General features: G+C 38.7%; 1 protein-coding gene and 1 non-coding gene across 8 annotated transcripts in view; both read left to right on the top strand.

Moving 5' to 3' along the window:
- The window catches only part of CEP295 (centrosomal protein 295), a 54,313-nt gene that overhangs the window by 18,358 nt on the left and 9,158 nt on the right, over window positions 1–26,797 (top strand). For 5 of the 7 annotated variants that reach the window (XM_034666157.1, XM_034666158.1, XM_034666155.1 and 2 more), the window contains exons 7-19: window positions 1,643–1,783; window positions 4,022–4,205; window positions 4,657–4,824; window positions 7,093–7,314; window positions 10,536–10,628; window positions 10,781–10,884; window positions 12,824–12,961; window positions 13,606–13,703; window positions 13,976–17,489; window positions 18,747–18,915; window positions 19,053–19,196; window positions 22,996–23,148; window positions 26,502–26,599. In XM_034666157.1, coding sequence (XP_034522048.1) covers window positions 1,643–1,783; window positions 4,022–4,205; window positions 4,657–4,824; window positions 7,093–7,314; window positions 10,536–10,628; window positions 10,781–10,884; window positions 12,824–12,961; window positions 13,606–13,703; window positions 13,976–17,489; window positions 18,747–18,915; window positions 19,053–19,196; window positions 22,996–23,148; window positions 26,502–26,599 — 5,226 coding nt within the window. The remainder of the gene's footprint in view (window positions 1–1,642; window positions 1,784–4,021; window positions 4,206–4,656; window positions 4,825–7,092; window positions 7,315–10,535; window positions 10,629–10,780; window positions 10,885–12,823; window positions 12,962–13,605; window positions 13,704–13,975; window positions 17,490–18,746; window positions 18,916–19,052; window positions 19,197–22,995; window positions 23,149–26,501; window positions 26,600–26,797) is intronic. The other 2 variants (XM_034666156.1, XM_034666160.1) reach the window with 2 other exon arrangements.
- On the top strand, window positions 26,700–26,779 carry LOC117803629. Its single transcript, XR_004627572.1, has one exon. It is a non-coding gene; the product is annotated as a small nucleolar RNA U2-19 (small nucleolar RNA).

The raw sequence follows: 26,797 nt of genomic DNA, 5'->3' as shown, positions 1-26,797 counted from the left end.
AAATTCTCCAGCTTTAGATCTTTCACCTTTCCTTTTGCTTTAAGACTTCCTTTTTCTTGAATCATATTAGAGTTTATAGGTGTGTCTTTTCTTATAGCAATTCTGCACCCACAGAAAAGCTGCATTTTCAATATGAGATAAAAGTTATTTTGCAAAAAGTGCAAGGTTTTCATGCTTGCTGTTGTAGCTGCAGCTATAGCTTTATAAATTTCCTTTTCTTCTTTTACAATTTCCTCACTCTGGATTCATTAATCTTGAAATGGCAGGCAGCTGCGGCTGCAGACCACAACCCACAGTATATATCAAGCAGTGCAACTTTTTCTTGTAATGTCATGACTTGTCTCTGCTTCTTGGGAACACTTCCAGTATCACTGGTGGTACTTTGTACGGGACCCATGATGTTATTCAGAGTTTATGATATTGCTCTCATAAACCCAAGGAAAGATACACAAGAACCATGAGACACCATATGCAGTTTACTGGAGAGATGACTTGCTCATGCAGAAATGATAGCATTAGTGTCACACCGTGTTTTAAGCAGATACAGCACTTGTGCTCACTGTGATAACAGCAGGATGTGGCTAAAAATTACAGTAGTACAGGATGTAGTACAGTTAATTTTATGCAATTATGACTTAAATATTGAATTTTTATGTTTGTTTACATTTCTCTCGACTGTGAATGCCTTCCATGTTCGGTCTGTAAGGGCTTGTGTATGTAAGTTTTGATAAATTTTAACTTTTTATAAGAGATTTTTATGTATTGCAATAAGTGATAAAATAGACTAGTATCTTACATGTATTTTATGCATTCATGACATACCTAACTTTTCTTAATTTTTCAGTATTGCTAGGCTTAATGATTCATCTGCAGGTTTTTTCAGATTGTTGCAAATCTCCAAAATACTTTCCGATATTTTTACTGGAAAAAACCCACGTATAAGTGGACTCGCACAGTTTAAACCCGTGTTAAGGGCCAACTATGATAGCTTTCATAATCATCATTATTTCACCGAAGAATTTCAACATACAACATAAGATGTTTACTTAAAGTTACATTTGGAAGGCTTTCCTGTGTTTGAAAGTGAACATTCAGGCATAATAATAAATCCAGGTTCTGTGCCCTTTCCCCGCTTACTTGCTATTGTTAGCTTGGTGAGATGATAGCTGACTGTACAATCACATCATCATTGATTATGCACAAGTTTTAGGAAGTCAGAAATTATATTAAAGTAGTTGTTCAGTGATTTGGCCTTCCAAGCAGCAGATGTTGACTGAAAACCAAAGACAAATCTCAGTGCTTCCCTAAATGACCTTTGCTGTTTGTGGCTTCTTAACTACTGGCTTTGTGAGTGCCTTCAGCACTGTTGTTTTACTGGAATTTCTGAACAAAACAACGATGGAGAAATGTGTGGGTGAGAATAATGTAATCTGGCTTAAAATGAACCAACTTGCTCAACCTTCACTAACAATTTGATATTTTTCATATATATATGTGCTTGGTAATTGTGGGCATTTAAAAATACAACTCTACTTATTTAATTTTATATAAGTAGGAAAGCATGATTTTAAGGTCGTGTTTTAGTTATCACTTTATTTCACAATTTTTAAAGTTGTCTAAAATGTTATTAATTGACTGCTAGCCAGATCCTCATTTGGCTGCTGAAGAAGAAGCTAAAAGATCGGAAGAACGACAAAAACAAGCAGCACAGGAGAGAGTGGAACAGTGTGAGAAGGCGCACGTACGGGGTTTCCAAGCAATGAAAAAGATCCATTTGGCTCAAGTAAGAATTCTGGCTGGGGCCGCTGCTGGTAGATGGACCGATAGACTGTAGAACTAACTGATCAGTGTAAATGGTTTCCAAGTACTGAGGTATGAAGAACTTGAAAATAACAGTCCTCGACCCATGTCATTTCACGTTTCCCAACTTTTACCTCCTGTTTCAAATTCAGGTTGAGTGAAGCAATTCTCACAGTATATTGCTGTTCTAAAAGTTTTTATAATGATTTTATTAAAAGTTTACTATTTTAATCAGCCGGAAATGGCCTGAAAAGAAATTAATCACTCTTCTCATTTAATGAATTGCATTTGTGCTCTGCAAATTTTAGGATTCTGTTTATTAAATATTTACTGAGCAGAGCACTTGTTGGCTTTGCAGAGTATTGATTCAAAGGTAGAGCCATGATCCTGGCTATCAGGGAGCTTTGAAAAAGTGTTGTAAAGCCGTACCATATGTATAGTGAAAACTGGCTTTATAATTTTAGCTTCACTTCCTGTCATGCTTATTCAGTGAGCGTTTATCCTGAAACATAGCATAAAAATGATTCATTTTCAAAATTAAACTGTTTCTTCTGTATTTGACTAATGCATATGGATGCTTCAAACACTCATGTGAGGAGTGAATTTTTAAGTATTTCTGTGAGAATTAAAGACCTTAAAATTCATTGGTATAATTTTAACTGATTATGACCTCCCTTAAATTTTTACATTTTATAAACTAGGAGTAAATCATGGCTAAAATAACTGATTGTCTGAATTATTACCAGTAAGTCTCATCTAAGATTTAAACCAATAGAAAAAAATGTGAAAAGCAATCATAAACTGAACGGATTCTTCTATAAATCAGAGTGTTTAGTGCTTAAGAAGGTGGACTCCACAGTCTGCCTGGAATTTTCTCCCTCCTTCACTGCTTAGCTGATTGACCTCAGGCAAGTTACCTAACATCTCTGAATTCTGTTTTATTGTCTGTTTTGTGAGGATTAAATGAGTTTAGTAAAGCTCTTAGAATTGTGCCTGGAATTTCACAGGCTCACAGCAAATGTCAGTGGTGATGGTAGTTGTTATAATAAAATAATTCAAATAGAATAATATGCCATACTTTCAGTGAGCCAGAAATAGTATATTTATTCAGATAACTTTGAAGTTAATTTAATGAAATGTTTGAATCTTAATATCAAAGAAATGAATTTGTAAAACTTTACATAAGAATAGTAGTGTTTATATTATCACTTGGCAAACACTATTACACAGGCTCTCTGCCTTTTGATTTAGTGTCTCTTACATGAGAATGGTCATTGAAACCTGCAGTCTCACCACTGATAGAGGATTTCCTTGGGAGCCCTTTTGCTGCAGACCCCTTTGTGCCTTGGGATCTTATTTCCTGCTAGTTTCTGTTGTAACTAGTATTTGACCTCTACCTGCTTCTCCAGTACTGTCTTTTCTCCTTGACCATACCCTTTCTTACCCATACCCTAAAGCAGTGTATTCTCCCTGCTTGCCTCATGCCTTCATCTCCATTCCTCTGTGTTCCAGTTATTATTTCTTACTTGTACTCCTTCTCCTTCATCCACTTCTATCTGGCTAAATCCTCAACTCGGGATGAGAAGTCTTCCCTCATCCTCCCTCACTATCCTTCACCACCATAATTTAATTAGATAACCTCACTAAAACATTACTTAAACTTTAGCCAGACTTCTTAAGGTTAAAGAAGTCGATACAGATCCCCTTTCATCATGGGGATTTGTAAGAGTGTGAAGTGACAAGAAATGTCTGTTAAGCTAGCCACTCTGGATTTCGGTGCTTACTCGTGACTGTACGTACATACGTACCGCTGGCTCCAGGGAGCACTGGAACAAAGTACATTGCAGGAGCCACAGCAGGTCATACAGACCGTCACTTCACAACCATCCTCAGACAGGAGATCTGTAACCAGGAGACAATTTGGAAGCTCTGTGGCCTAGCCAGTACTATCCTTCCGTAACACTAACATAATACTAGTACCTGTGTGTTGATCTCTAGGCTAGGAGTGAGATTGTGTTCCTAGCATCTCACATGGTATTTGGCTTTCAGTAAATGTCTCTGAATGAATAGTTTGTGTCTTTTTGTAGCAGAACACGGGAGGGGCAGGGAGAGAGCTCCAGGCCCTGTTCCTCATGATTTCTCCACTTTTCCCTTCCTGTTAATGTTACTGTCTAAAGTCTGTGACCAAACTGTTATTGATTAAATTCCTCTATTCTTGAAGACTCAGGAGAAGCTAATGAAAGAACTCAGACAGCTCCAGCAAGAGGACCTGGCACGGAGGAGGCAGATGGTAGCGCGGATGCCGCCACACCTGGTTGAGCTTCCGCACAAACGCAGTGAAATGAAGGAAGACTGGCAGAGAGAGCTGGAATTTGCCTTTGAAGACATGTACAATGCAGACAGGAGTAAGACTCTCCCACTTCCCATAAGCTTTCAGCAGTGCTTCTAAGTGTTTTGGTGGTGAAATACATTTGTATTAACAAAGCAGTTTTTATTTTGGGATGAGTTCTCAGTTTGAAAGAGGCCCTCCTATTTTAGACTTAGAAACAATAATGGCTTTTCATGGGATGCCTGAGTGGCTCAGTCGGTTAAACGTCTGCCTTCTGCTTAGGTCATGATCCCAGGGTGCTGGGATCGAGTCCCGCATTGGGCTCCCTGCTCAGTGGGGAACCTGCTTCTCCCTCTGCCTGCCGCTCCCCCTGCTTGTGCTCCCTCTCTCTCTGTGTCAAATAAATAAATAAAATCTTAAAGAAAGAAAGAAAGAAAAAAGAAAAAGAAATGGCCTTTAAAATTTTATGCTCAAGTTCTTTTTAGTCATTTCAGAATGGAAACCTCTCTCTCTATTTCTTTACTGAGAAGTGAAAGGAAACCTGATTTTGCACCTCGAACCAGAACCTTTGCCCACTGTGACTGATAAGATCCAAGACGAAGAACTGGACCTTTCAATGGAACAAGAAAGCCTAGGAGAAACTGAAAACATTCCAGTGACAGAAGCCGAAACAATATGTTCTAGAGAAGCAGATGGTAAAAACTCCTTCTGAGCTGAATATTACCATATTTCATAGAAAAACATGCTAGTAATTTGCCAACAGGAAAATCTGGTCTAATGTTAGTGCAAACAAATGACTAATATTAATGGGAGTAAAGGAAGAAAGAAGCCATGTTTTTAGATTTCCATCATTAAAGATCCTTTTCATATATATAGAAGGAAAGTCCTTTTGTTCACATGTACATATAGTGTGAAGATTTTTAGGTTATTTAAGTTAGATGCCCAATGCTGAATTCCTTTGAAGGCTCAGCATTATCTTTAGACTTTCATCGAATCACCACAGATCCTACTATGTTAATTACTGCTAAGTACTTCGTGTACAATGTTGAGTAACACAAACTTCAGTCTCTCTTCTAAACTTCACCTCTGGCCCCACCATTCTTAACTCTTTCACTTGGCTGTCTCACAGCTACTTAAAACTCCCTGTCTAACAATACATTTAAACTTCTTCTCTTGCCTACTGAAATCTTGTCTTCCTCATGTTAGTAAATGATACCACAGTCTGTAATTATCTAAGCCAGACCAGTGAATGTTACCACTAACACCTCCCCCTTTACTTCACGTCTCCTTAGAGACCAAGTTCTCTTTATTTTGATCTCTTCCTCTCCCCCATACCTACTAATATTGCCTTTGTTCAAAACCACTCAAGCTTTCTTATAAATCTTTATTCTATAGTGTGGGTAGGTATCCCTTTGTGGTTCCAACTTTATGTGGGTCTCCTGTTCGACTCCTGGTGAGACTCCTATTAGACTCTAGACTCCCTGTCTCCTATGTCCAATTGCTGTCTAAACAGTGTGAGATTACTGTGGTTTTTCATAAGCATCGGAAGATGGGTTCAGTGCTCACCTCCTTCCAGAATTCCCAGTTACACTTTCTTTCTGGCCTCTGAAGAATCTTTGATTTCCTTATCAGATCAGCAGAGCCTTTAAGGAAGATACTTTTACTATTTCATCCAGCTTTTTCAGTTTTTTTAATTAGGAATTAAATTATTCAGATATCTAGTTTGTCAGAATTGCAATTCTTGCCTTATCCAAAGGGACAGTTACTCTTCAGCTCCTGCTAATCCCATTTGGAATTCACTCGATGTTGCTAGCTCTCTTTGATTTTTCAAAAGAATCTAGGAATCCCACTGATTTTAAAAAATATTTATTTTAAATATTGGTAACAAATTTAATTTCTTAAATATAAGTGAGTCACAGGCTAATGATTGAAAGAAGCCAGGCAGAAAAAAATACCTAAGTATAATTCCATATTTGTATGAAGTTAAAAAAGAGTAAACATTCAGAACTAATCTCGTCTTGAAATTAGAACAGTGGTTATATTTAGGGGTGTGCTGAGTGGGAAGGGGCATGATGGAGCCTTCTGGGTGCTGGTAATGTTCTACGTAATGATCTGGATGGTGTTACATGTGTATGTAAAATTCTTTGAGCTGTACACTTAGGTTTTATGTACTTTATTGTTTGTAAGTTAAAATTAGAAAGTGTTTTTTGAAAAGTATGTCAGACAAAACTATAGGTCACCTGTTTTCAACTTTAATGGATTTCTTAAATCTTATTCCTTGATTAAAGCCAGAGAACTATGTTTTTGCAACACACTTTTGTCCCCTTAGAGAGTTGTTTGTACTACGCTGAGTTTTGGTGGTGTACCATCAACCCATAGGGAAGGATGTTTTGGGAAATAACTGAAGAATTTTGTTTTTAACTGAAAGGGATCTTTTTATGAAGATAGGTGGGGAAAATTTTCTCCAGATAGTACCAGGAATAATTTGGGAGCACCTGATTGGCTTTCAGGGTTATAACTAGTAACATTTTCCTCTGTAGCTTACTAAGTACAGAGCCTTATTTAGGCCCCTTCTCTAGGTTAGAGTATAAAACCTTACAGAACATATTTTGAATGCTGATCTCATGCAAGTTAATTATGTGATATGCATTCTGTCATCATTTAGCAAGCAGAATAAACCTCTCCGTGATAAATTTTTAAGCTTGAAATCGGTATTGCATATTGTTGGAAAATAGTTGAATTTTGGTGCCTTTATTTAAATTTAAATTGAAAATTATTCCTGGTTATAAAATTGCAATTGGGGTCAAACAAAATTGTATGTGCTGTTAAATTATAAATGAAAAAATAGAAAATATAAAGTTGTGCTTTTATCTAGTGTTTGTGGTAGTTGCTAACTATAATAGAATAATTTGCTTGGTATATAACAGGTCCTGAATAAGTTTTTTTTTTTTCTTTTCTTTTAGTTCCCTTGGCAATAAAGACCCACCAGGTCCCTTCAAAAATTCTTTTTAAAAAATTATTAAATAGGATCCGAAGCCAAAAATCTCTCTGGACAATTAAATCCACATCTGAGGATGAAAGTGAAGTGATTACAACTCTTAGTGAAACTGAGAGTAAAGCACCAACAGTCGAATCAGGAGCAACTGTTAGCGAAGAGAGAACGTCATCCTCTGGGCAGGAACAAGGTGGTTCTCTCCAAGAGTCTCATTTTGTAGACCCTTTCTAAGTTGTTCAAAAACACACTCATTCCTGAAACATCAAAGAATAGTGGTCAAAAGGAAGAAAATGCTTAAAGCCCATAGTGCTGCTACTTCAAGGCAGTAAATGTTAAAAACCTTCATGAACCTTCTTCCAGACACATGTTAATGTGGTAGTATTATTTATACATGGTTGACCCTTGAACAGAACGGGTTTGAGCCACATGGGTCCAATTATATGCAGGGTTTTTTTGCATAAACATATTAGAAGATTTTTTGGAGGTTGTGACAGTTTGAAAAAACTCACAGAGAAACTGCATAGCCTAAAGTTACAGAAGAAATTAAATAGGTATTTTAAGAATGTAGCATGTAATACATAAAAGATACAAAATACATGTTAATCAACTGTGTTATTGGTAAGGTTCCCAGCCAACCATAGGCTATTAGTAAAGTTTTTGGAGAGTCAGAAGTTGTAAGTAGGGGGTTTGGCTTCAAACTCCAGCGTTGTTCAAGGGTCAGCTGTATATATTAATAGTCCAGTGTAACTGAGGAACCAAAATTAACCAGTTTGTTATTGTTAAATATTTAGCCAGTTTCTAATTTTTCTTGTTATTTTTGTGCAATAGTGAGCATCCTTTTAGCACTCTTTGCCTATATCTTTATTTCCTTAGTAACAACTCTTGAAAGAATTCCTGAATCAAAGAATGTGAATATATTAACAGCCTTTGAATATATTGTGTGTTTATTTCACATTGCCACCAGAAATTTGGTTTCTTTGTGACTCTTAAAGAAGTTTCTTTTGGTAGACGAAAAGGCTGTTAACCGGAAGTTACAAAGGTCAAGCCAGAACATTATCTGGCGTTACAAACTAACAAATGAGTCATGATGATGTAATTCCTCTTTGATTCTTTTTTTTTTCCTAAGAGTTTTATCTTCTGAATTTTTTAAAAATGTGATTGGATTTTTATGGAAGTATTTTGTTACCAGCCTTCTGAAAGAAGTGACTTACAGTCTGTGTCTAGGTTTTGGATTTTATCCTAAGTACAACAGGAAACCTGGAACTCATTTCTTCACTTGACCTCTTGACACCACCCTCTCACTTTTCCTACCTCACTGGCTCCTCTGTGATTTCTTTTGCTGCTGTTCTTATCTCTATAACCACTAGTCATTGCTCCCAGAGCTTTTACACTCCCTAGTTGAATGCTAATGTCATGACTTTACATTACTATCTTTATTCTGATGACATCTGAGTGTCTTTCTAGCCTTGGTCTCACCCTCAAAACCTGTCCACAGTCCAACCAGTTCTCACCACCTACCATCCTAGTTTAAGCTACGTTTCTTGTCCATTGGGGATTCTTGGCAGTGGCCTCCTAACTGGTCTGTCTTCAGATTTTGCATCTCCCTGCTACGACCTAGTCCCAGAGTCATCCTGTTAAAACACAAATTACCTCAAGTCATTCTTAAGGAGGAAGCCCTCAACAACTACCCAGTTCATTCAGTTAAAACCAAAGTGCTTACAGTGGCATCAAAGCCTTGTATAATCTGCATGCATATACACCCCCTCCCACCATTTCTTTCACCCTCTCTTTCTTTAAGTTCATTTTCAAACTACTCACCATAGGCACTGGCTTCCTGGCTATTCCTCAGACATAGCAAACTTGACTAACATGGTCTTTGCAAATTGAGGTCTTTTTGGCTGGGGTGCTCTTGGATATTTCTGTGCCTCACTCTCACTTTCTTCAGATACTTAGTGAGACATGGCTTTCTCAGCAAGGCCTCCTCTGTTCACTCTGTATAAAATGGCAAGTTTCTACACTTCTCCTCCTCCCATTCCCTTTCTCCCTATCACCTTTACCCTGCTTTTTCTCCATAGCTCTTGCCTTCACTCCTTCCATAGCTCTTACCAACATCTCCTGGACCATAAATTTACTTTCTTGGCTTATTTGCTTCTTGACACTTTCTCCACCCTGTACATCCTCCAATTCCATTGAAGGTAGGAACTGGGTTTTCTTCATTGCTGTATCCCCAGGGCAAGACTAGTGCCTTGTACCTAAACGATGCTCAGTTAGTATTTGCTGGATTGAATAGCTTAAAACAAGAGTGGTTTGGAAGTCAGATGTAGATATGATATTTAAAGCTACAGGCATAGAAGAGCTCTTCCAGGAGAAAGAATTTGGTGAGAAGAGGGCTTATGAGACCATTTGAGGGACTCCATCATTTAGAAGATGACTAAAGAAGGTGCAGACAACAAAGGTGGTAAAAAGGAGTGGCCGACAAAAGTAGGAGAGAGTATGGTTTCAGAATTCAGTAAAAGGAGGCACTTTCATCTTCAATCCTTAACCAGGTTATTTTTTTAAAGGCCCTGTACGAGTTGGCTTTCTCCAGCATCATCTTGCTTCATTCATTCTCCCCCTTGTCTGACTACATTTCATATTCGTTCCTATACCTCCCCATCTCCTTTATGTGGCTGATTCCTCCTTACCTTTCAGATGTCTGCCTAAATGTCATTTCCTAAGACAAATCTCACCTGAGCCCCTAGTCTAATTTACCTTCTCCTTTAATACTCTACTGGATAATCCTTTCTTTCTCTTATATAGCACTTATCAGTTACTAGTTTTGTAATTTTTTCTTAGGATGATTATTTAATGTTCCTCTCCCCCCACTTGCCCTGTAAAACTTCCTTTAGGCCTTTTTAAAATTTGCCTCTGTATTCCCAGCGTGCAGCACGTAAGTAGGAGCTGCATAAGTGAGTGAGTGAACGTTTGATTCAGAGTTCCTAACTACCCTGATATGGTCCAAGGCACTGCTTTAACTTCCTTCTCCATTCTGATTTCAGAAATATGAAAAATCCTGTCTAAAAATGGCAGGGATACATTGACATTCCTTAAGCTTCTCTTTTTTATCTTAGGTGCCTTGCTTATTCTGTTCTTCTTTGCTTTTCCCTGTGTTTGAAACTGTCAGTAAACCTTTTTAATCAATTCTTCATTTTTTCCTTTTGAAAGTTCACAATTTTAGTCTCTCATCTGTCTTCTTATATTAGGTTCAGGTTTAATGGATAAAATATGCAGTCATCTGGAACATGACTAGATCTTAACTAAATATGACAGATGGACCAAAATTGAATTGTTAATCTGAATGCAGGGTTTTGTTACTTTGTTCAGATTTAAGCTTACAGTGATAATATGTTTGTAATAATGTATCTACTACAGTTGCTGAAAGTGATACTTTAACAATTGACTCCGGACCACTTACTAGTGAAGAGAAACCGCTTTCATTGGATACAGACTCTGAAAAGAAACAAGGTATTTCTTTTTATCACATTCTCAAATTAAGCTTGCTCAACTTAACATTTTTTTCCTAATAAAATTACATATGTGATAAATGAATAAAGAATTCTAGTGGTGTCAGAATTTTAAATTATTGGAACTAATTTTTGTTTTGGGGATTCTCTTAGAAATAAAGGAGGCTCAGCCTATCACAGCTGTAGCTCAGAGTTCAATTCTACTGCATCCTCAAGAAGAAGCAGCCAGAATTAGAATGGCAGCAAGGCAGAAACAGGTAATCTGAAATTTTTATTTTTAGAGGTTTTTTTCTTCCCCTAGGTTCTATAATTTTGTGTGATCAATGAAATTTGTCTTACTGTCTGGCTGCTTTTGATACTATTTCTTCTGTCCTGTCTTATGCATTCAGCTGATAGAAGACACTTCATCTTTGCTTATACTACTCATTTGACTCTTACTGCATTCTGTTTTGTATTTAATATTTTTGTTAAAGACAGGGACTGTCTTTTTGAAAATTCTCCTTACTTTACATAGTTTTTGGTGCAATGCTTTATACATAGTAAGTGCTCAATAAATATTTGTTGAATTCAGCTAGGCTTTATAACCTCAAAAGTTTTTTTGAGGGACGCCTGTGTGGTGCAGTCGTTAAGCGTCTGCCTTCGGCTCAGGGCGTGATCCTGATGTTCTGGGATCGAGCCCCACGTCAGGCTCTTCCCCCTGGGAGCCTGCTTCTTCCTCTCCCACTCCCCCTGCTTGTGTTCCCTCTCTCGCTGGCTGTCTCTATCTCTGTCGAATAAATAAATAAAATCTTTAAAAAAAAAAAAGTTTTTTTGAAAAACAGTATTTCAGAAGAAAAATTGTTAATTCAACTTCCTTAACTATAATTTTGGCCCCATCTGTCTTAATACAAGATTTTTTTTTTTTAACCCAGATTTCCTTGAAAGAGGCTAATTGTCAGTAAGCTAGTTAGTTTATAGTCATAGTTTTTATGAAAATACAGCTGGGGGTAAGAATTCTGTAAGCCAGTATTTTTCTCAGATAAGTGTTTTCTAATCAGTATTCTAAAGCAGTATTGCCCAATAGAGCTTTCTGTGGTTATGGAAATGTTCCATATCTGTGTCCCATTATGGTACCTGCTAGCAGCATGGGCTATTGAATACTTGAAATATGCCTAGTACTACTGAGTAACTGGATTTTCAGTTTTACTTTATTTTAATTCATTTACATTTTAGTAGTCCTCTGTAGCTAGTGACTGTTGTATTGACAGTGTAGTTCTAGAGGTACTGCAGAACTGCAAGTGGCCTAAGTTCGGTGGCTCCTCCGAGTGAGGGAAAGTAGAGAAGAAGCAGACAAGAACTCAGCTGTAGCCATTCTTGCCTGATTAGAAATAGGGAAAATACCAGATTGAGACATTTTTTATTTTGCAAACAAGATCGTTCTTCATTATCTGTAGCAGAAGTGTCCCTCTTCATAAAACTCCCCATATGTTCCTTGTTCTACTTATTGAGTAAATATTTATGTGTCATGTGTATTCTAGGGACTGTACTAGGTGCTGGGTTTAACACACAACCAGTCAGACTAGTCCCTGTCCTTACAAAGCTTGGAGCTCCTCTGACATGTTCTCATTACTTGGATCTGTGTGTGTGTGTGTGTGTGTGTGTGTGTTGGTGTAACACTAGAGTTTATGTGTCAGCCCTCTACCATTGTCTTCCCGTCTGTTTCACACCCGACAGAAGACACAGAATGATGCTCATGTATTATTTGGCCTCCAGATAACTGCACTCCTTTATGGGTGTGCCTAAGAAGTCAAATTATTTGTAAGGCCTTGCTATTTAATTTCTTCAGTCATTTTTCTTACTGAGAACACTGTAAAATTAAAGATGTGAGCACAGAATTTGCCTGAGCTTCATTTGCTGCTTCTCTGAAGGTGGGTCTTAAGAGTGGTGAGCAAGGTTTCACTGTGCTCCCACAGGAAGTAGGAACAGTTAATGTGTTTATTTTTTCCTTCCCCTTCTGCCTCTCTTTTCCTTCCCCCCTTTCCCATCTCACCCTCTTCCTCCCTCTGGCAGTGGCAGTAACAGATAAAACGTTACCACTTTCTTCTCGGATAATTGGTATTCTTGGTGATGAGATCTGTTTCTTTTCAATGTAATCCATACAAACTTCTGTTTTGTTTGAGTTTGTTGTTAATAGGTAGTAGTATTTTTGTTACTTAGATAATGGAAATAGAAGAGCAGAAGCAAAAGCAGTTGGAATTACTTGAACAAATTGAACAACAGAAGTTACGATTAGAAACTGATTGCTTCAAGGCTCAGCTGGAAGAAGAAAAAAGGACAAGAACGCAGCAGACTGGGGTAGGATGCAGGAAATCTCATCCCTACTTAGATTGTTGGGGGATAAGAAAATATGAACAGTAGTAGCATTCAGGAAAGTAAAATGCATTTCTAATTTTTATTTGGTAATTTTTTTTAACACTGTGTGTGTGTGTGTGTGCATATATAGGTAGCTATAGATATATCTGAATTTTCATTTTTAAGTTTCTAGAGGTTACCAGTATATGTGACCTTGATTTATAATGTGTGTGTTGAGCTCTTGGACTTGGCACTAAAAGAGAATGGTGGATTACTTCATTTCTTTTTTTTTTTTTTTTTTTTTAAGATTTTATTTATTTATTTGACAGAGATAGAGACAGCCAGCGAGAGAGGGAACACAAGCAGGGGGAGTGGGAGAGGAAGAAGCAGGCTCCTAGCAGAGGAGCCTGGTGTGGGACTCGATCCCATAACGCCGGGATCACGCCCTGAGCCGAAGGCAGACGCTTAACCGCTGTGCCACCCAGGCGCCCCGGATTACTTCATTTCTTAATAATGGAAATGCCAGTCTTTTTTATGAAAAATAAAGCTATATGAAAGTTTACAATTGTAGAACTTCAGTTTATATAAAATACTTCAGTACTTGTGTCTGGATTTGCCTCTTAATTAGTAGCTTTGTCTTTTACTAGGTTGGCACTGCTCCAGCACCATGCACTGTAACTTCTGATGAAGATAATCATAGGCAGATGATTCGTAACTATCAACAGCAGCTTTTACAGCAGAACAGGTATTAGCTAGGGTACAATTTATATGTGATATACTGTGTGGCTGCCTCTTCGGAATTTATTATTTTGTTTATATGAAGATCTAATCTGGATTCCCTTAGAACTACAGTATATAGGTTTCCCAAAGATCACTATGAATGTTGTTTTTTTTTCATCATGATGATGGCCAACCCTAAATTGCTGTTTGTTAAATTTAATGTGTAGACACTTGAGAATATAGGGCATTATTTTCATCAAGAAAGAATAATGTTTGGTTTTTTTTTGTTTGTTTTAGGTTTCACAGACAGTCTGTTGAAACAGCCAGGAAACAATTACTCGAATATCAGACTATGTTAAAAGGAAAGTACTCCTCCGGGTTAGCCACTTCGCGGATATCTGAATCAATGATATCAGTACTACCACAGAACTCTGAAAGACCCACTGTTCTGTCAGAGCATTGGGATCAAGGTCAGAGACCCAAGTTGAGCCCTAACAAATACCAACCTGTACCATCCATACAGATCTCCAAATTAGAGCAAGATTATTTTCAGGTTCCAAGACAAAGTCTCTTTCCACAAAGACAGGTAGAAACAGACAGATTAATCACTTCAGAAGTTTTGGCCAAGCAGTGTTTGGAACCACAGGAACAGCCTAAGCAAGTCTCACAGAGTGAAGTACAACAGAGAGACTATAAATTGATGCATAAAGACTCTCATACACTTCCAAAGCCTTGGTCACAGGGTAAGCTGCTCATAATACAGGACCCTAAAGAAGTAGCCCAAGTATCTAGGGCAACAACTTTTCAAACTTTAGATCCCCAGCAAAGGTTCTCAGAGAGCAAGGAAAGTATACCCTCCAAGCTACCTGAACGTTCTTCATTCCAGCCACTGGCAGCCGAGCATGCTTTTAGTTCTCTTCCTGCTGCAGTTGAATCTGGAAAAATCCAGGAATCCTTTTCAACCATGAACAAAAGTACAGTTTCTGTAAGTCATTCTGTAATCAGCCAAATGCAGGATAAATCTTTGCCAACCTCAGAGAATATCACAGCCCAGCTGGGTAATTTGAAGGCTCTCCAAGAACAGTTAGACCTGCAGAAGGAAGTTCTTCGGTCAAGACAGGAAGCTCAGGAACGACTGCTTTTGTACAAACAGAAAGAATTGGAAGGACAAACTGGCCTCTCTGTCTCCCTTCCATTAGTATCTCTGGATTCATTTGCTACACTGCCTTCTGCCAGGGCTGAATTGGGAAGAGTCCAGGAATCTTCTTCAACCAGGGATGACACTGCAGTTCCCTCGTGCCATCTTGGGGTCCCACGACTTCCAGATAGGCTTTTAAGTTTTTCACAGCCCGTCTTATCACAGCAAGATAATTTTAAGTTTCTCCAAGAACAGTTAAATATTCAGAGGGACAGCCTTCAGGCCAGGCGAGAAGCCCAGGAAGTATCATATGTACATAAACAGAGGGAATTGGGTGGAAGAATATGGTCTGAACAGACTGCACCCCCTTCTCTCCCTTCTCAGGTAGCTCAGCATACATTTACTTCACTACCTACAGCTGGCACTCATTCCGGAAAGATCCAGGAGCAGTGTTCATTGGAGAGTACGAAGGGACTTCTCTCAAGCCAGTCTGAAAACCAAAAACCTCAGGATGGGTCCTTGAGTTTCCTACAGCAGTTCCTACCTTTGCATGATAGTTTGAAGTTGCTCCAAGAACAGGTGACCACACAGAGGGCTGCTCCTCAGGCCAGGCAGGAAGCCCGGGCAGAGTTGCTTTTGCGTAGACAAAGGGATTTGGGAGACAGTAAGTCTGCGCAAATGAGTTCTTCACTCCCAACAGCGGTTGCTCCGTGTTTAGTTGCTTCACAAACTCCTGCTAAAACTGAGCCTGGAAGAATTCAGAGCTTTTATTTATCTGGAAAGGAGAGTGTTATTTCCTCCAGTCATCCGGTAATCCCAGCATTTCAGGATGAGCTTCGTAGTTTTCCACAGTATAACCTGCCACGGCAAGAAAACTTGACAGCACTTCAAGAACAGTCACACACACACAGGGTAATGCTTGGTGCTGAACAAGAAGCTCAGGAATTCATACACAAACCACATGAATTAGAAAAAACAATTTCTTCTGAACGGACTGGCCCCTCTTTATCCCTGTCCCAGGTAGCCGAGTCTGAAAGATTCCAGGAGTTTATGTCAATCCAGAGTGACAGTACAGTTCCCTTAAGCCATTCTAAGATCCCAAGATTTCAGGAAGGACTTCTAGGATTTTCACAACCTACACAACCTCTGCAAGGTAGGTTGGAGGAACACCAAGAATGGCTGGACACAGAGAAGGCGGCCCTTCATTTTAGCCAGAAAACCCAAGGAAATGTATCTTCGGAACAAACCAACTCCTCATTCGGACCGCAGTTAGGACAGCCTTTATTTACTTCGTTACCTTCTGCTGAATCTGGTACGACCCAGGAGCCTCCTTCAACAGAGAGTGATGGTAAGACTCTTTCAAGCCATCTTCAGATCCCACAATTGCAGGATAAGCTTTTGAGGATATCACAGCTTATTCGGCCTCAACAAGATAATTTGAAGGCGCTTGGAGAAAGGTTAGCTACACAGAGAGAAGCTATCGTTCAATCTAGACAGGAAGCTCAGGAAGAATTACTTTTGCACCAACAGAGTGAGTGGAAGCAAAGAATATCTCCTGAGCAGGTTGGCTCCTCTTCCTTCCTATCCCCAGTTGTGCAGCGTTCATTTGCTTCATTACCTCTTAGTGAATCTGGAAGAACCCAAGAACCTTGTTCAACTAAGAGTGATAATACAGCTTCCTCCAGACATTCTGAGATACCAGGATTGCCTGACAGGCTTTTAGGTTTATCTCAGCCTGTCTTACCTCAACAAGATCACTTGATCGGACTTCAGCAAGAACACTTGTATGCACAAAGAAATTCCCTTCCGTGTGGGAAGAAAACCCAGAAAGAATTGGTTTTGCCCGGACAATATGAATTTGAGGAAGAGTTATCCTCTGAGCATTTTATCCAGCCTCACCATGGTGATTTGAAAGTACTTCAAGAGCAGTTAGAAATACAAAGGATAGCCATTCGATCTAGACAGGAAGTCCAAGAAGAATTACTTTCGCAAAGACTAAGTAAACTGGAGAAAAGGGTATCATCGGAGCAGATTGGCTCTTCATTGTTATCCCAGGTAGCACCGCCTGTGGCTGACTCTGAAAGAATCCAGAAGCCTCTTGCAACCAGAAGTGACAGTACTGTTCCCTCGAGTCATCCTGAGATCCCAACATCCCAGGATAGACTTTCAAGTTCATCACAGCCTGTTGTGCCTCCGCAGGATATTTTGACAGCACAGTTGGACTTACAGAGGGAAGTGGTGCATTCTAATGAGAAGGACCAGGAAGTACTGCTGTTAAACAAACAAACAAAATTGACTGAAAGTGAATCTTCTGAGCATGCTATTCCCTCTTTGTTTTTACCCACAGAAAGAGAGCATTCATTTATTCCACTGCCTTTTGCTGAAATTAAATCTAAAAACAATGGTCAATTGTATTCATCTAAGAGTGAACATGCAGCTCCCTCAAGCAATTCTGTGATCCCCAGATTTCAAGATCGACTTGTGTGGTTTTCACAACCTGTCTTAACTCAGCAAGATAACGTAGGACTTCAGAAGCAGTTGGATGTACAGAAGAAAGTTCTGCATTATAGCCAAAAAGCCCAAGAAGAATTGCTTATACAGAGACAGACAACATTGCAGCAGCAGATACAGAAACATCAAGAGACTTTGAAGGATTTCTTTAACTGTAGTCAGGTATGTGTTAAACTTGAATACTTGGAAATTAAATTAATGGAGGTAAACCAACTCAGACAATCTAGATATTTTTTTTCATCTCAGGCCTAAATAAGTTCTCAGTTATTGAGAATAAATGGTTTGACCTTAACTGCTTTAATTTTCTACCTTAAACAACGTGGAAATTAAAACATAAAAATTGATTCTACCTTGCATGGTATTTATGAGGTTAATAGTTGTTCGAAGCCCAACTGATTTCAGCCTTATTTTGACAGAGCCAAATGCAACCACCATTAAAAACGCAGATTGTCATTTGAAGTTTTATTATAAAGGGTTTTGAGCTTACCATAAGATTAAATTGCAAGGGCACCTGGTGGGTCAGTTGGTTAAGCATCTGCCTTCGGCTCAGGTCATGATCCCAGGGTCCTGGCATCCCTGTGTTGGGCTGCCTGCTCAGCGGGGGAGTCTTCTTCTCCCTCTGTCCCTTCCCCCAACTTGTGAGCTTGCTCTCTCAACCCTCCCTCGCAAAAATAAGTAAAATGTTTTTTAAAAAAAAGATTAAATTGCAAAATAATTAGCAGAATTTCTTTATGCAAATAGCAAGTCTTGTGCTTTCTGTATAGCACTTTGTTGACATTTGTATTTGAATCAAAATTGGTACCACCTTTTTCAAGTGACAGTATCACCACCTTTTCTAAAACTGGCGAGATTTTACGCTGGTGGGCAGTTAGACCTGCTGTTTGTTATTGAATTGGTGAGAAGACTCTGGCACAGTCACGTTATATTCATAGTTCCTCTGTAGGGGAGATGAGTATATTCTCCTGAATGTGAATCTGTCCATTTTATTTTAAAAGGCCACTTCCTGAATCTATGATTTAGCCTAAACAGAATTCTCTATAAATCCTTTGACATTCAAGAGAAGCTTGAGTTGAGTTCATGAGAACTTGAGTTGTAGGGATTTCCTGGTCATTTTAAGGAAAAGTAATGGGGAAAGAAAAGGAGGGGGAAGTACTGAAGTGTAATGTCTTACTGAAAGATACAGTGGAGGCTGTTTTTTAAGTCCAAGCCCTGTGAAAGGTCGAACTTTTCAATGGAAGTATCACCTTTTCTGTATTAGAAGCATTTCTCACTTTTTTTAATCTCTAAAGTTGTAATAGTCTGATTGGTGAAACTATTTGGTTGAGGTTCTGATTTAAGAAGGGTGATACACACCTGGTGAATTCTTCACATGGTCCCTTATCTTGTGTCATCCCCACCCTCAACTGTCCACTTTCTCAGATGAGTAAGCCCACGTCTGAAAGTGGTGTAGGAACTCAGAAGCTCAGAGAGTGGCTTCCTCATCGCCAGGACCTAGCAGGAGATGATCAGGAAGGCGTTAGTCCTGCAAGTAGGAGCAGCTCTGGTGATAATCAGCGGCTCTCAGAAGAGAGTGGCGCCAAGCAAAGTGGTAAGATAACTGCATTTTTTTATTGGAACTATCCTGATTATTCTTTGCTTTCACCTCCAGCAACCTGCTGACTGCAGAAAAGTTTGTAGTATGTTAACAGATTTGTACTGTGCCTAACTTTGTCACTGACTCGGTAGGCGAGTATCCGGACAAAGGACTGGGCAGGAGATCCTCAAAGCCACCTGTAGCAAAAGTGAAATGTGGATTGGACTTGAACCAACATGAACTCAGTGCTATACCAGAGGTAGAGTCGCCAGCAAGTGGCAGAACTTCTATACTAGGTAAGTATATGGTTTGATAAAACAGGATTTTTTAATAGTTTACCAGTTTTCTACATTTTTTTACCTGCTAAGTCTTTTGTCCTGAAGAAACAGGCTGTGAGTATTCATGAAAGGAAAAAAATGGTTTACATATATCGTATTTAAAATTTAGACTTAAATGTGGCATTAGGTAACTAGTTTCTTCTCGTAAGTGGCGAAAATCTGTTTATTGTAGACAAAAATTCTTCAGTATCGTCTGCTTCCGACACTCTTGCTTCCCTCTGCTTCCTTTCGTATCTACCTTCTAAACCTTTGTTTAGGAGTCACTCTGTGCTTTCTTTGCTTCTTTGCTGCTTTTCTACTTCAATACCTTCCCTGCTGTTTTCTTATATTTTTTTATGAGATAATTATTGTGCTTAAAATCCTGGCTTTAAGGACAGTTACAGGTATATTTCTTCTCTATACTTTTTCCGAGATGCAGTTACCTAGGAAAAGTCCTCCCTCTGATCTTTAATAAATAGCCCTATTTGAATTTCATAATTATTTTTAGAATTCACACTCAATTGATCAAATTTATCAAAACACATTAGGGGGGAAAATTGGCTTTGTCACTAGACAAGTATGTAGAAGTGTAATAGTAACAGCTACCTTGGTCTTAAGCCATAAAATATTGTACCTTTGTTTCTGAGTAAAAGAATTAAGGAAGGTGGAGATTCAGAGTAACTCTTAAGAATCAGTCCCCTTTCTGCTTCCTTATTGTGTCTTACGGAAGTTATAACATAATGATTTTATTTATTCTAGGTGTTTCTGGAAGCTTTTCTCCTGTTTTGCACTCTTCAGCAAACCACAGCTATTTGGGAATTAGTGCTTTCCCTAATTCAGTATGTGCACTGGGAAATTCTCACCATCGATTTCTATGATTTAATGAGTCATGTTTGAGATTGCAAAAGTGTCATCTTGTCCAAAAGAGAAAACTATATATCATATAGCTCACCCCTCACCACCACCTCCTTATCCTTGAGCCTTCTTTTTTCATGGACAAGTACTTAGATGTAAATCTTAACACTGCCCTTGTCTTTATCTCTCCAACACCCAATAAAAATGCCCAGTTCTCAGTTCTGTTCAGCTTGGGCATCTGTCCACTTGCTCCCACTCGCACTCAGGAATGCAGGCTACCAGTTCTCTCCTGAGCGGCTGCTACAGCTTCCGTCTTCCTGTTTCCAGTCTAGCTGTACCCTGATCTTCCCGTCGTACCTTCCGAGTCATCTCCCTCTGCGTCCCTGTTTGAAACTCTTCATTGGGCTTCTGTTCGATTCGAGGAATAAGTCTAAATTGAGTCTAAGTCTCCAGCTCCACCTGCCAGGCCCTTCGTGGTCTTCCTCTTCCCTTCAGGGTGGGGCTGATCCAGTGCCCCTTCTCTGGGAAACCAGGCCTGAACTATCAAGTATCCCTCTCCTGGGCCTTTGGAGCTTTTATCCTGGCCTTTATTACACTTCTTTGGGTAAGACTTTTAGTCAAAATATTACAGGCAAATGGTTTGAAAAGGCAAATAGTGCTAAAAGGTTATAACATGAAACAGCATTTTTTCCTGCCGCTATCCACACTTTACCCCTTAACTGTACCAGAGGCAGCCACTTTTCAGGTCTTTTATGTGTTTCTTCTTAAATTTACCACACGACTTGGCAATGAATTTTAGGAAAAATTAAGCTAAATTACCATCATGCTAATGTATAAATGTTTTTCACTGCTAAGACAATTAGTATACTATAACTCTGTTTCCTTTTTTGTAAAACTTTCTTGAATAGTAAATTGTCTCCTTTTTTTATTTGCTTAAAGTTTCTGTTAAATATCTGTTTTCTCACACTAATACTTCTATCACGTACCTCCAATAGAAGGTGAGATCACACCAGTTTGTCTGTGAAACACCTTCCACTTGAAAGTTGGGGGAGCTCTGTCATGCGTTCTTAATAAGGGGGTTATTGCTTCCAAAGAGGACGAGAATTGGTTCTTGGGGAGGTGAAGTCTTTCTTTATGTACCAAAGCACAGGTGTACATAAAAAGATAAACAGTATACCTGTAGTTATTAAAATTTCACGAAGGTAGGAGGCATATAGAACGAAAGGTAATGGCTATGGACTCCTTGGGCAGGCGGTGAGAAGTCCTGTTGAGAGACACTGATCTGTGTTGATCCTCCTGTTTTCTTCCCTAGCTCATTTCTTCTGCTTTTGGTTTTTCTTCCTGGAAGAATTTCCTCACTTTTTTCCCTAACTTAATGAATTTTCATTTTGACTGTCAAATTGCATTTTCAAAAGCTTGCTCTTTCCCTGGTTTTGTTTTGTTTTTCTTCCTTTTTCATAGCATCCTGCTGTTGGCTCACAGATGCAGCGTATTACCTGCTTTGAATGTATATGTTTTTCTGTTTGTTTGGATTCCTGTATTTTCTCTGTCTGAATTCTTTTGTTCCTTTTTTGTTGTTTCTCATTTTTTAGAGGCTTTTCTCTAATGTCTTGCGTATTTGAGTGGGATGCTAAAGGCCAATTAGAAATTCTGTAACGGGGGCCTTGTTTCCTGCTGAACTTCATTAGAAAAGGGGGTTTCTCATTGGGTACCCTCAATTTAGCATCTGGAGTTCTTTTCCTTGAGGCAGTTCACAGTTTAGTTTCTTTAAGAAAGGAGCCTCCAAGCCCGATACAAATCTGGCTGCTGCTGTTAATGGAGCCAGACCCCAGGGGTCTGCATGGAGGCCGATGACTTGAATACTCCTGATTACCTTATGGCATTCTCACTTCCCTCTACCGTTGCTTCCTTTTGGTGCTAAACCCCCTAATTTCAGAGTGTATTGGATATAGTTTCTCCAGAGAAAAGACCTTTAGTCTCCTGTGGGGACAATGTTGAGGGACAGGGATCTTAGGAGATGGGATAGATCTGTTCCAAGTACATATTTCTAAACATTCTCCCCGTCTTCAGTTCTCTTGTGCACACTTTCCTCATGCAATACCTGGTGCCTTGAATTGCCAAGTTTTTCCAGGGTCGTGCACAGATTAGCTTCTACTTTGGGGTATCTCCCACTCCTCTGTTTCCTTACTTGTTTGTTATTTTTGTATAGAAGTATAACATTCAGAGAAGTGCACAAATCATAAGTGTTTATTTCAGTGATGACCGCTGTAGTAACCACCCCCATGTAGCCACCACTTGGGTCAAGAACTAGAATCTTAGAGGGGTGCCTGGGTGGCTCAGTCATTGAGCGTCTGCCTTCGGCTCAGGTCATGATGCCAGCATTCTGCGCTCCCTGCTCGCCAGGAAGCCTGCTTCTCCTTCTCTCACTCCCCCTGCTTGTGTTCCCTCTCTCACTGCCTCTTGCTCTGTCAAATAAATAAATAAAATCTTAAAAAAAACAAAACAAAACGAAAACGAGAACTCCACAAACCCTCCCCTGTGTCCTCCCAATTACAATCTCTCTGTTCTCTCCAGGGTAAACCTCTGCCTTGATTTCTTATACCACAGATTAGCTGTGACTATTTTTGACTTTATTTTATGAACACAGACTACACCTTGTAATACTATTAATAGTTAGTAAATTCTCCAGCCATTTTTTTCTGTGATTAGTCAATACTGAAGTATTATCTGGTGTTGAAAATGGGACTGTCATTAAAAAGTAAAATCGAAGTGAAATAATTTAAAGGTCTGTGTGAAAGATAAGCAGTTACTATTTTCTCGCTACATAGATTTTACCTGTAATCTAAATTGCCATTTTCATTTTAACTACTAACTCTAGAACCGTAAGTGAAAATCTAATGAGTCCATCTTGTCTTCCTCCCAGGTAAACCAGATTTTTATCCAGACAGGGACCCCCTAAGGGTCTCAATAAGCCGAGAACAAAGTTTTGTTGGGAGCCCCCTGAACTGTGATGCATTTGGTTTTCTCTACCCCGTTGCCCAGGAGAACGTCTGTGGTGACGACTCCAAGGAAGCAGGTGAGAGAACTAGGCAGTGGGATTGCTGTGCACAGGCTGTGTGGACAAAAGATACTTACTGTAGTGTAATTCGTAATGAGAAATGGTGAATAGCTTTAGTGACTGTTGGTAGTAGAATCATTATGGTGCGTCTGTACCATGCGCTTCTGTGTACTTGTTAAATGAAGGGGGTAAAACTTGTCCTTATGTATTGAAAAATGTCTGGAATGATAGTCACCAAAGTGTTGGTACAGCTTTACCTTTGTCAGAGGCTGGGTTTCACTTTCCATTTTATATGTTCATGTATTATAGGTTTTTTTTCTTTTTTACAAAAAGCATGTATTATTTCTTCCCACAAAAAGCTGAGTAAGGGAGTGAAGTTTATTTAAAGAATAGTAATTTTGCTTTTAAATTATTTTGCTAAATAAATGCTAATAGGAAATATATGAGGGTATGGAGTTTTCACCATTGGCAACCTCTACAAATTTTGTATTTAAGCCAATTTGTAACAGTCCATATTTAATTTAATAGTATTAAATATTATCTTTAAAATATCCTGTGGCATTCTAAATGACATGCTTTATGTTTACTTTAAAATATTTGGAAAAGAGAGTTACAAGGAAAAAACTTTAAATCACTTAATCCTGCCTCCCAAAAACAACTAGTATTAATTTTTTTTCACTTTTGAATTTCCGCAAGTATATAACAAACTGTTCTATATGTGTAATATTGTTTTCCCTACAAAGCATAGTTCTGGTTCATACTGCTGCATTAGTTCCAAAGGATCTTTTAAGCAGTTACCTTTTCTAGCCAGATTTCTTTTTATTTTAACTGTCCCTATAGTTTAATAGAATGAGAGGCAAGAGAGAGCCAACAATTTAAAATAAAACTCTAACCATTCTTTTAGATTTAGCCAGTGGATACCTGTATTGCCTTTTTACTCTACCTATTGGTGTCCTCTAGCCAAAGAGGACCGGGAACATACCTGTAGTTGAACAGAACTGCGTGTTCTCACTTGTTGCAGTGAGGGAGAATGCTCAAGACAGGGAACTGGGAGGTGTCTCTGTACAGGTATTAGAAAGGACTTACTCTAAGATTCGGGCATGCATTAGGTGATTTGGGGAAGGCTTCAAAGAAATGGGGCTCTGCTTATGAGTACTGGACATTATCAGAAAGGAGGGGCAGTTCCCTTATTGGAATTATCCAGCAGGTAGGAGCAACAGAGTGAGGCTTATGAAAGCTGTAACTGGTAAAGAAAAAGCAGTTCCTCATATTTAAAAAAAACAAAAAAAAAAACCCAAAAAAAACAAATTCACTGAAGTGCAGTAAGTGGTTGCTCATGATTGGTAGGAAAAGGAGGAATTTTCCTTCTTTATAACTTTTGGTGCTTTCTAAAATCATAATGAGCATGTATTGCCTTTATTATGAATCATCATTCTCAGGGCGCCTGGATGTCTCAGTCGGTTAAATGTTTGACTCTTGGTTTCGGCTCAGGTCATGATCTCAGGGTTGTGAGATCAAGCCCTGCGTCGGGCTCCATGCTCAGCACAGAGTCTGCTTGGGATTCATTCTCTCTCTCTCTCTAATAAATAAATAATCTTTAAAATAATTGTTCTTAATTATATTTGACATATTAAAAATATATAAAATGATACTTTTTGTCTCACTTAATTCAGGCCAGGATAAGGAGATGCTTGGTCATTTTTGTGCTTTGGATAATACTCCTGGTTGAGAGATAGTACGGGTGGCCTGATTTTTGTCTTGATCCGTCATAGTCACAGAGTAGCCTTTCCTGTTACTGGTATTCTGTGGAATTGTTCATGTTTAACAGGAGAACACTAAGGCCTTGCTGATTGTCCCAGGTCAGTTCCTGGCTCTCAGGGACTGCTTTTCTCTTTCTCATAATCATCCCTACATTCATGTTGTTTCTGTCTTAGAAAAGAGGGTGCCTGCTTTGTTACTTCTTCTCTGTTCCCTCCTTTCATCTTTATTCAGGTTCTCATCACCTCAGCTTGATTTCTTAGTAGCTTTATGGTGGTATCACTCACTTCAAGCTCTGTACCCTTTTCTTTTGTGGGAGGGCGGGAAATGGTGCTTTGCTTCTGAAGGAAAGCGGACAACCTTGCGTATCCTGGGAAGATGACTCTATGCAAGGCATTGCTTTCATGATGCTACTTCCCCTTTTCGGTAATCACATAATGGGTCCCTTGTATCAGTGAGTCCTTTCCAAACCAGCGGCACTTGTTTTTCTTCCAGCTCATTCAGCAACCTCTCCACTGAATTCTGCAACATTTCTCCAAAAGAAAAGACCTTGTNTCAAAAAAAAAAAAAAAAACTTAAAAAAAAAAAAAAAAAAAAGACAAGACCTTGTTCCTTTCTTTTATTTTTCACCTCTTAACTCTACCCACGTCTTCCCCCTGGGGGAATCTTCTTGGTGTGTTACAGATAACAGTATAGTTATGATTATGAATTGACAAACCCCAGATTCACTTATCTCCCAACCAGCTTTTGAAATGAGCTGCCTAGGAAAAAATAACTTATTGTAAAATTGCACTGTATCTTAGTTTCTTTACTGAAAATTTTAATGTGTATAGAAGTAACAGTTTATTGGTTATATTAAGTAGGTATATTTGTAATGAAGTAGAAGACAGTAAAAAAATGATTAAAAACAAATTGTACTTAATATATAATATTCAGTATTAGCTTTGTTTCTGCCTCATTATCCATAATACAGATATTATTTTATAAATATACAGGTACATGTGTGTGTCCTAGGTCTTCGAGAAAACACTTCTTACAAAAACATTTAAGAAACATACTTGTAATGTGTGTGATGTCTCTTAATAAAATCATGGTGATAATGAGATATACATCGTTAGTTTATATATTTGGTGGCGTGGTTTTAATTTTATTCTGTTTCAGAGCCACAGATAACTATACATTTTGACCTATTTCTCATAAATTTTGGCTTTTGGAGTAAGAGAAAAATTAACTCAGAATGCCTGAATTATTGAGACCAAAAATTTTGATATATTGTCTTTTTATATGCATTTTTCTCAACTTTGAGATCATACCGTGTTAGTGATAGGATATTCTTGCTTCACGTAAAACAAAAGCATTTCCCATCACACTGCTAATTTTCTTTTTGTAGAGTTAATAACAAGTACAGTTTTCCAGGGAAAAGCATATTGCGCTGACTAGGAAATGTTTCTAATGAATAATAAAATGAATGTTTCTGTTTCTTTTTGGTCTAAGATAAGGCAGTTCAACAAAGCAAAATATGAAAGAGAACTGTAGGAAAATAGAAATGAAATCCTCTGGTGCTAAGAATTTGACTTGTAATAATCTAAACTACCCCTCATCCCCAATTTCAGTCAAGGTCAAGGAAGCTGTGGCTGAGAATCATGCCATATTAAGCCATGCTGTGGAGGAAGAACATACACGTCTGAGTCCAACTGTGGAGCCAGATCACGTAAGTAGTCTCTTAATGTGCACTCCATTGTTAGAGCTGTTCAGTGTCATGTTGTCTCTAGTGCAGTCTGTGTTCTCTGAGATCTGCTCTTACTGAAGTGGATCAATGATGAAAATAGCCAAATCTGAGCATCAGAAGACCTTCCAGTCTACCTGATGCATGATCTCTCTAGTTCTGAGAAGAAAGTAACTTAGAACA

The sequence above is a fragment of the Ailuropoda melanoleuca genome, chromosome 8, assembly GCF_002007445.2.
Source record: "Ailuropoda melanoleuca isolate Jingjing chromosome 8, ASM200744v2, whole genome shotgun sequence".
In the NCBI taxonomy this organism is placed as follows: domain Eukaryota; kingdom Metazoa; phylum Chordata; class Mammalia; order Carnivora; family Ursidae; genus Ailuropoda; species Ailuropoda melanoleuca.
The sequence above is the reverse complement of the archived record's forward strand: the minus strand, read 5'-3'. Positions and strand labels throughout refer to the sequence as shown.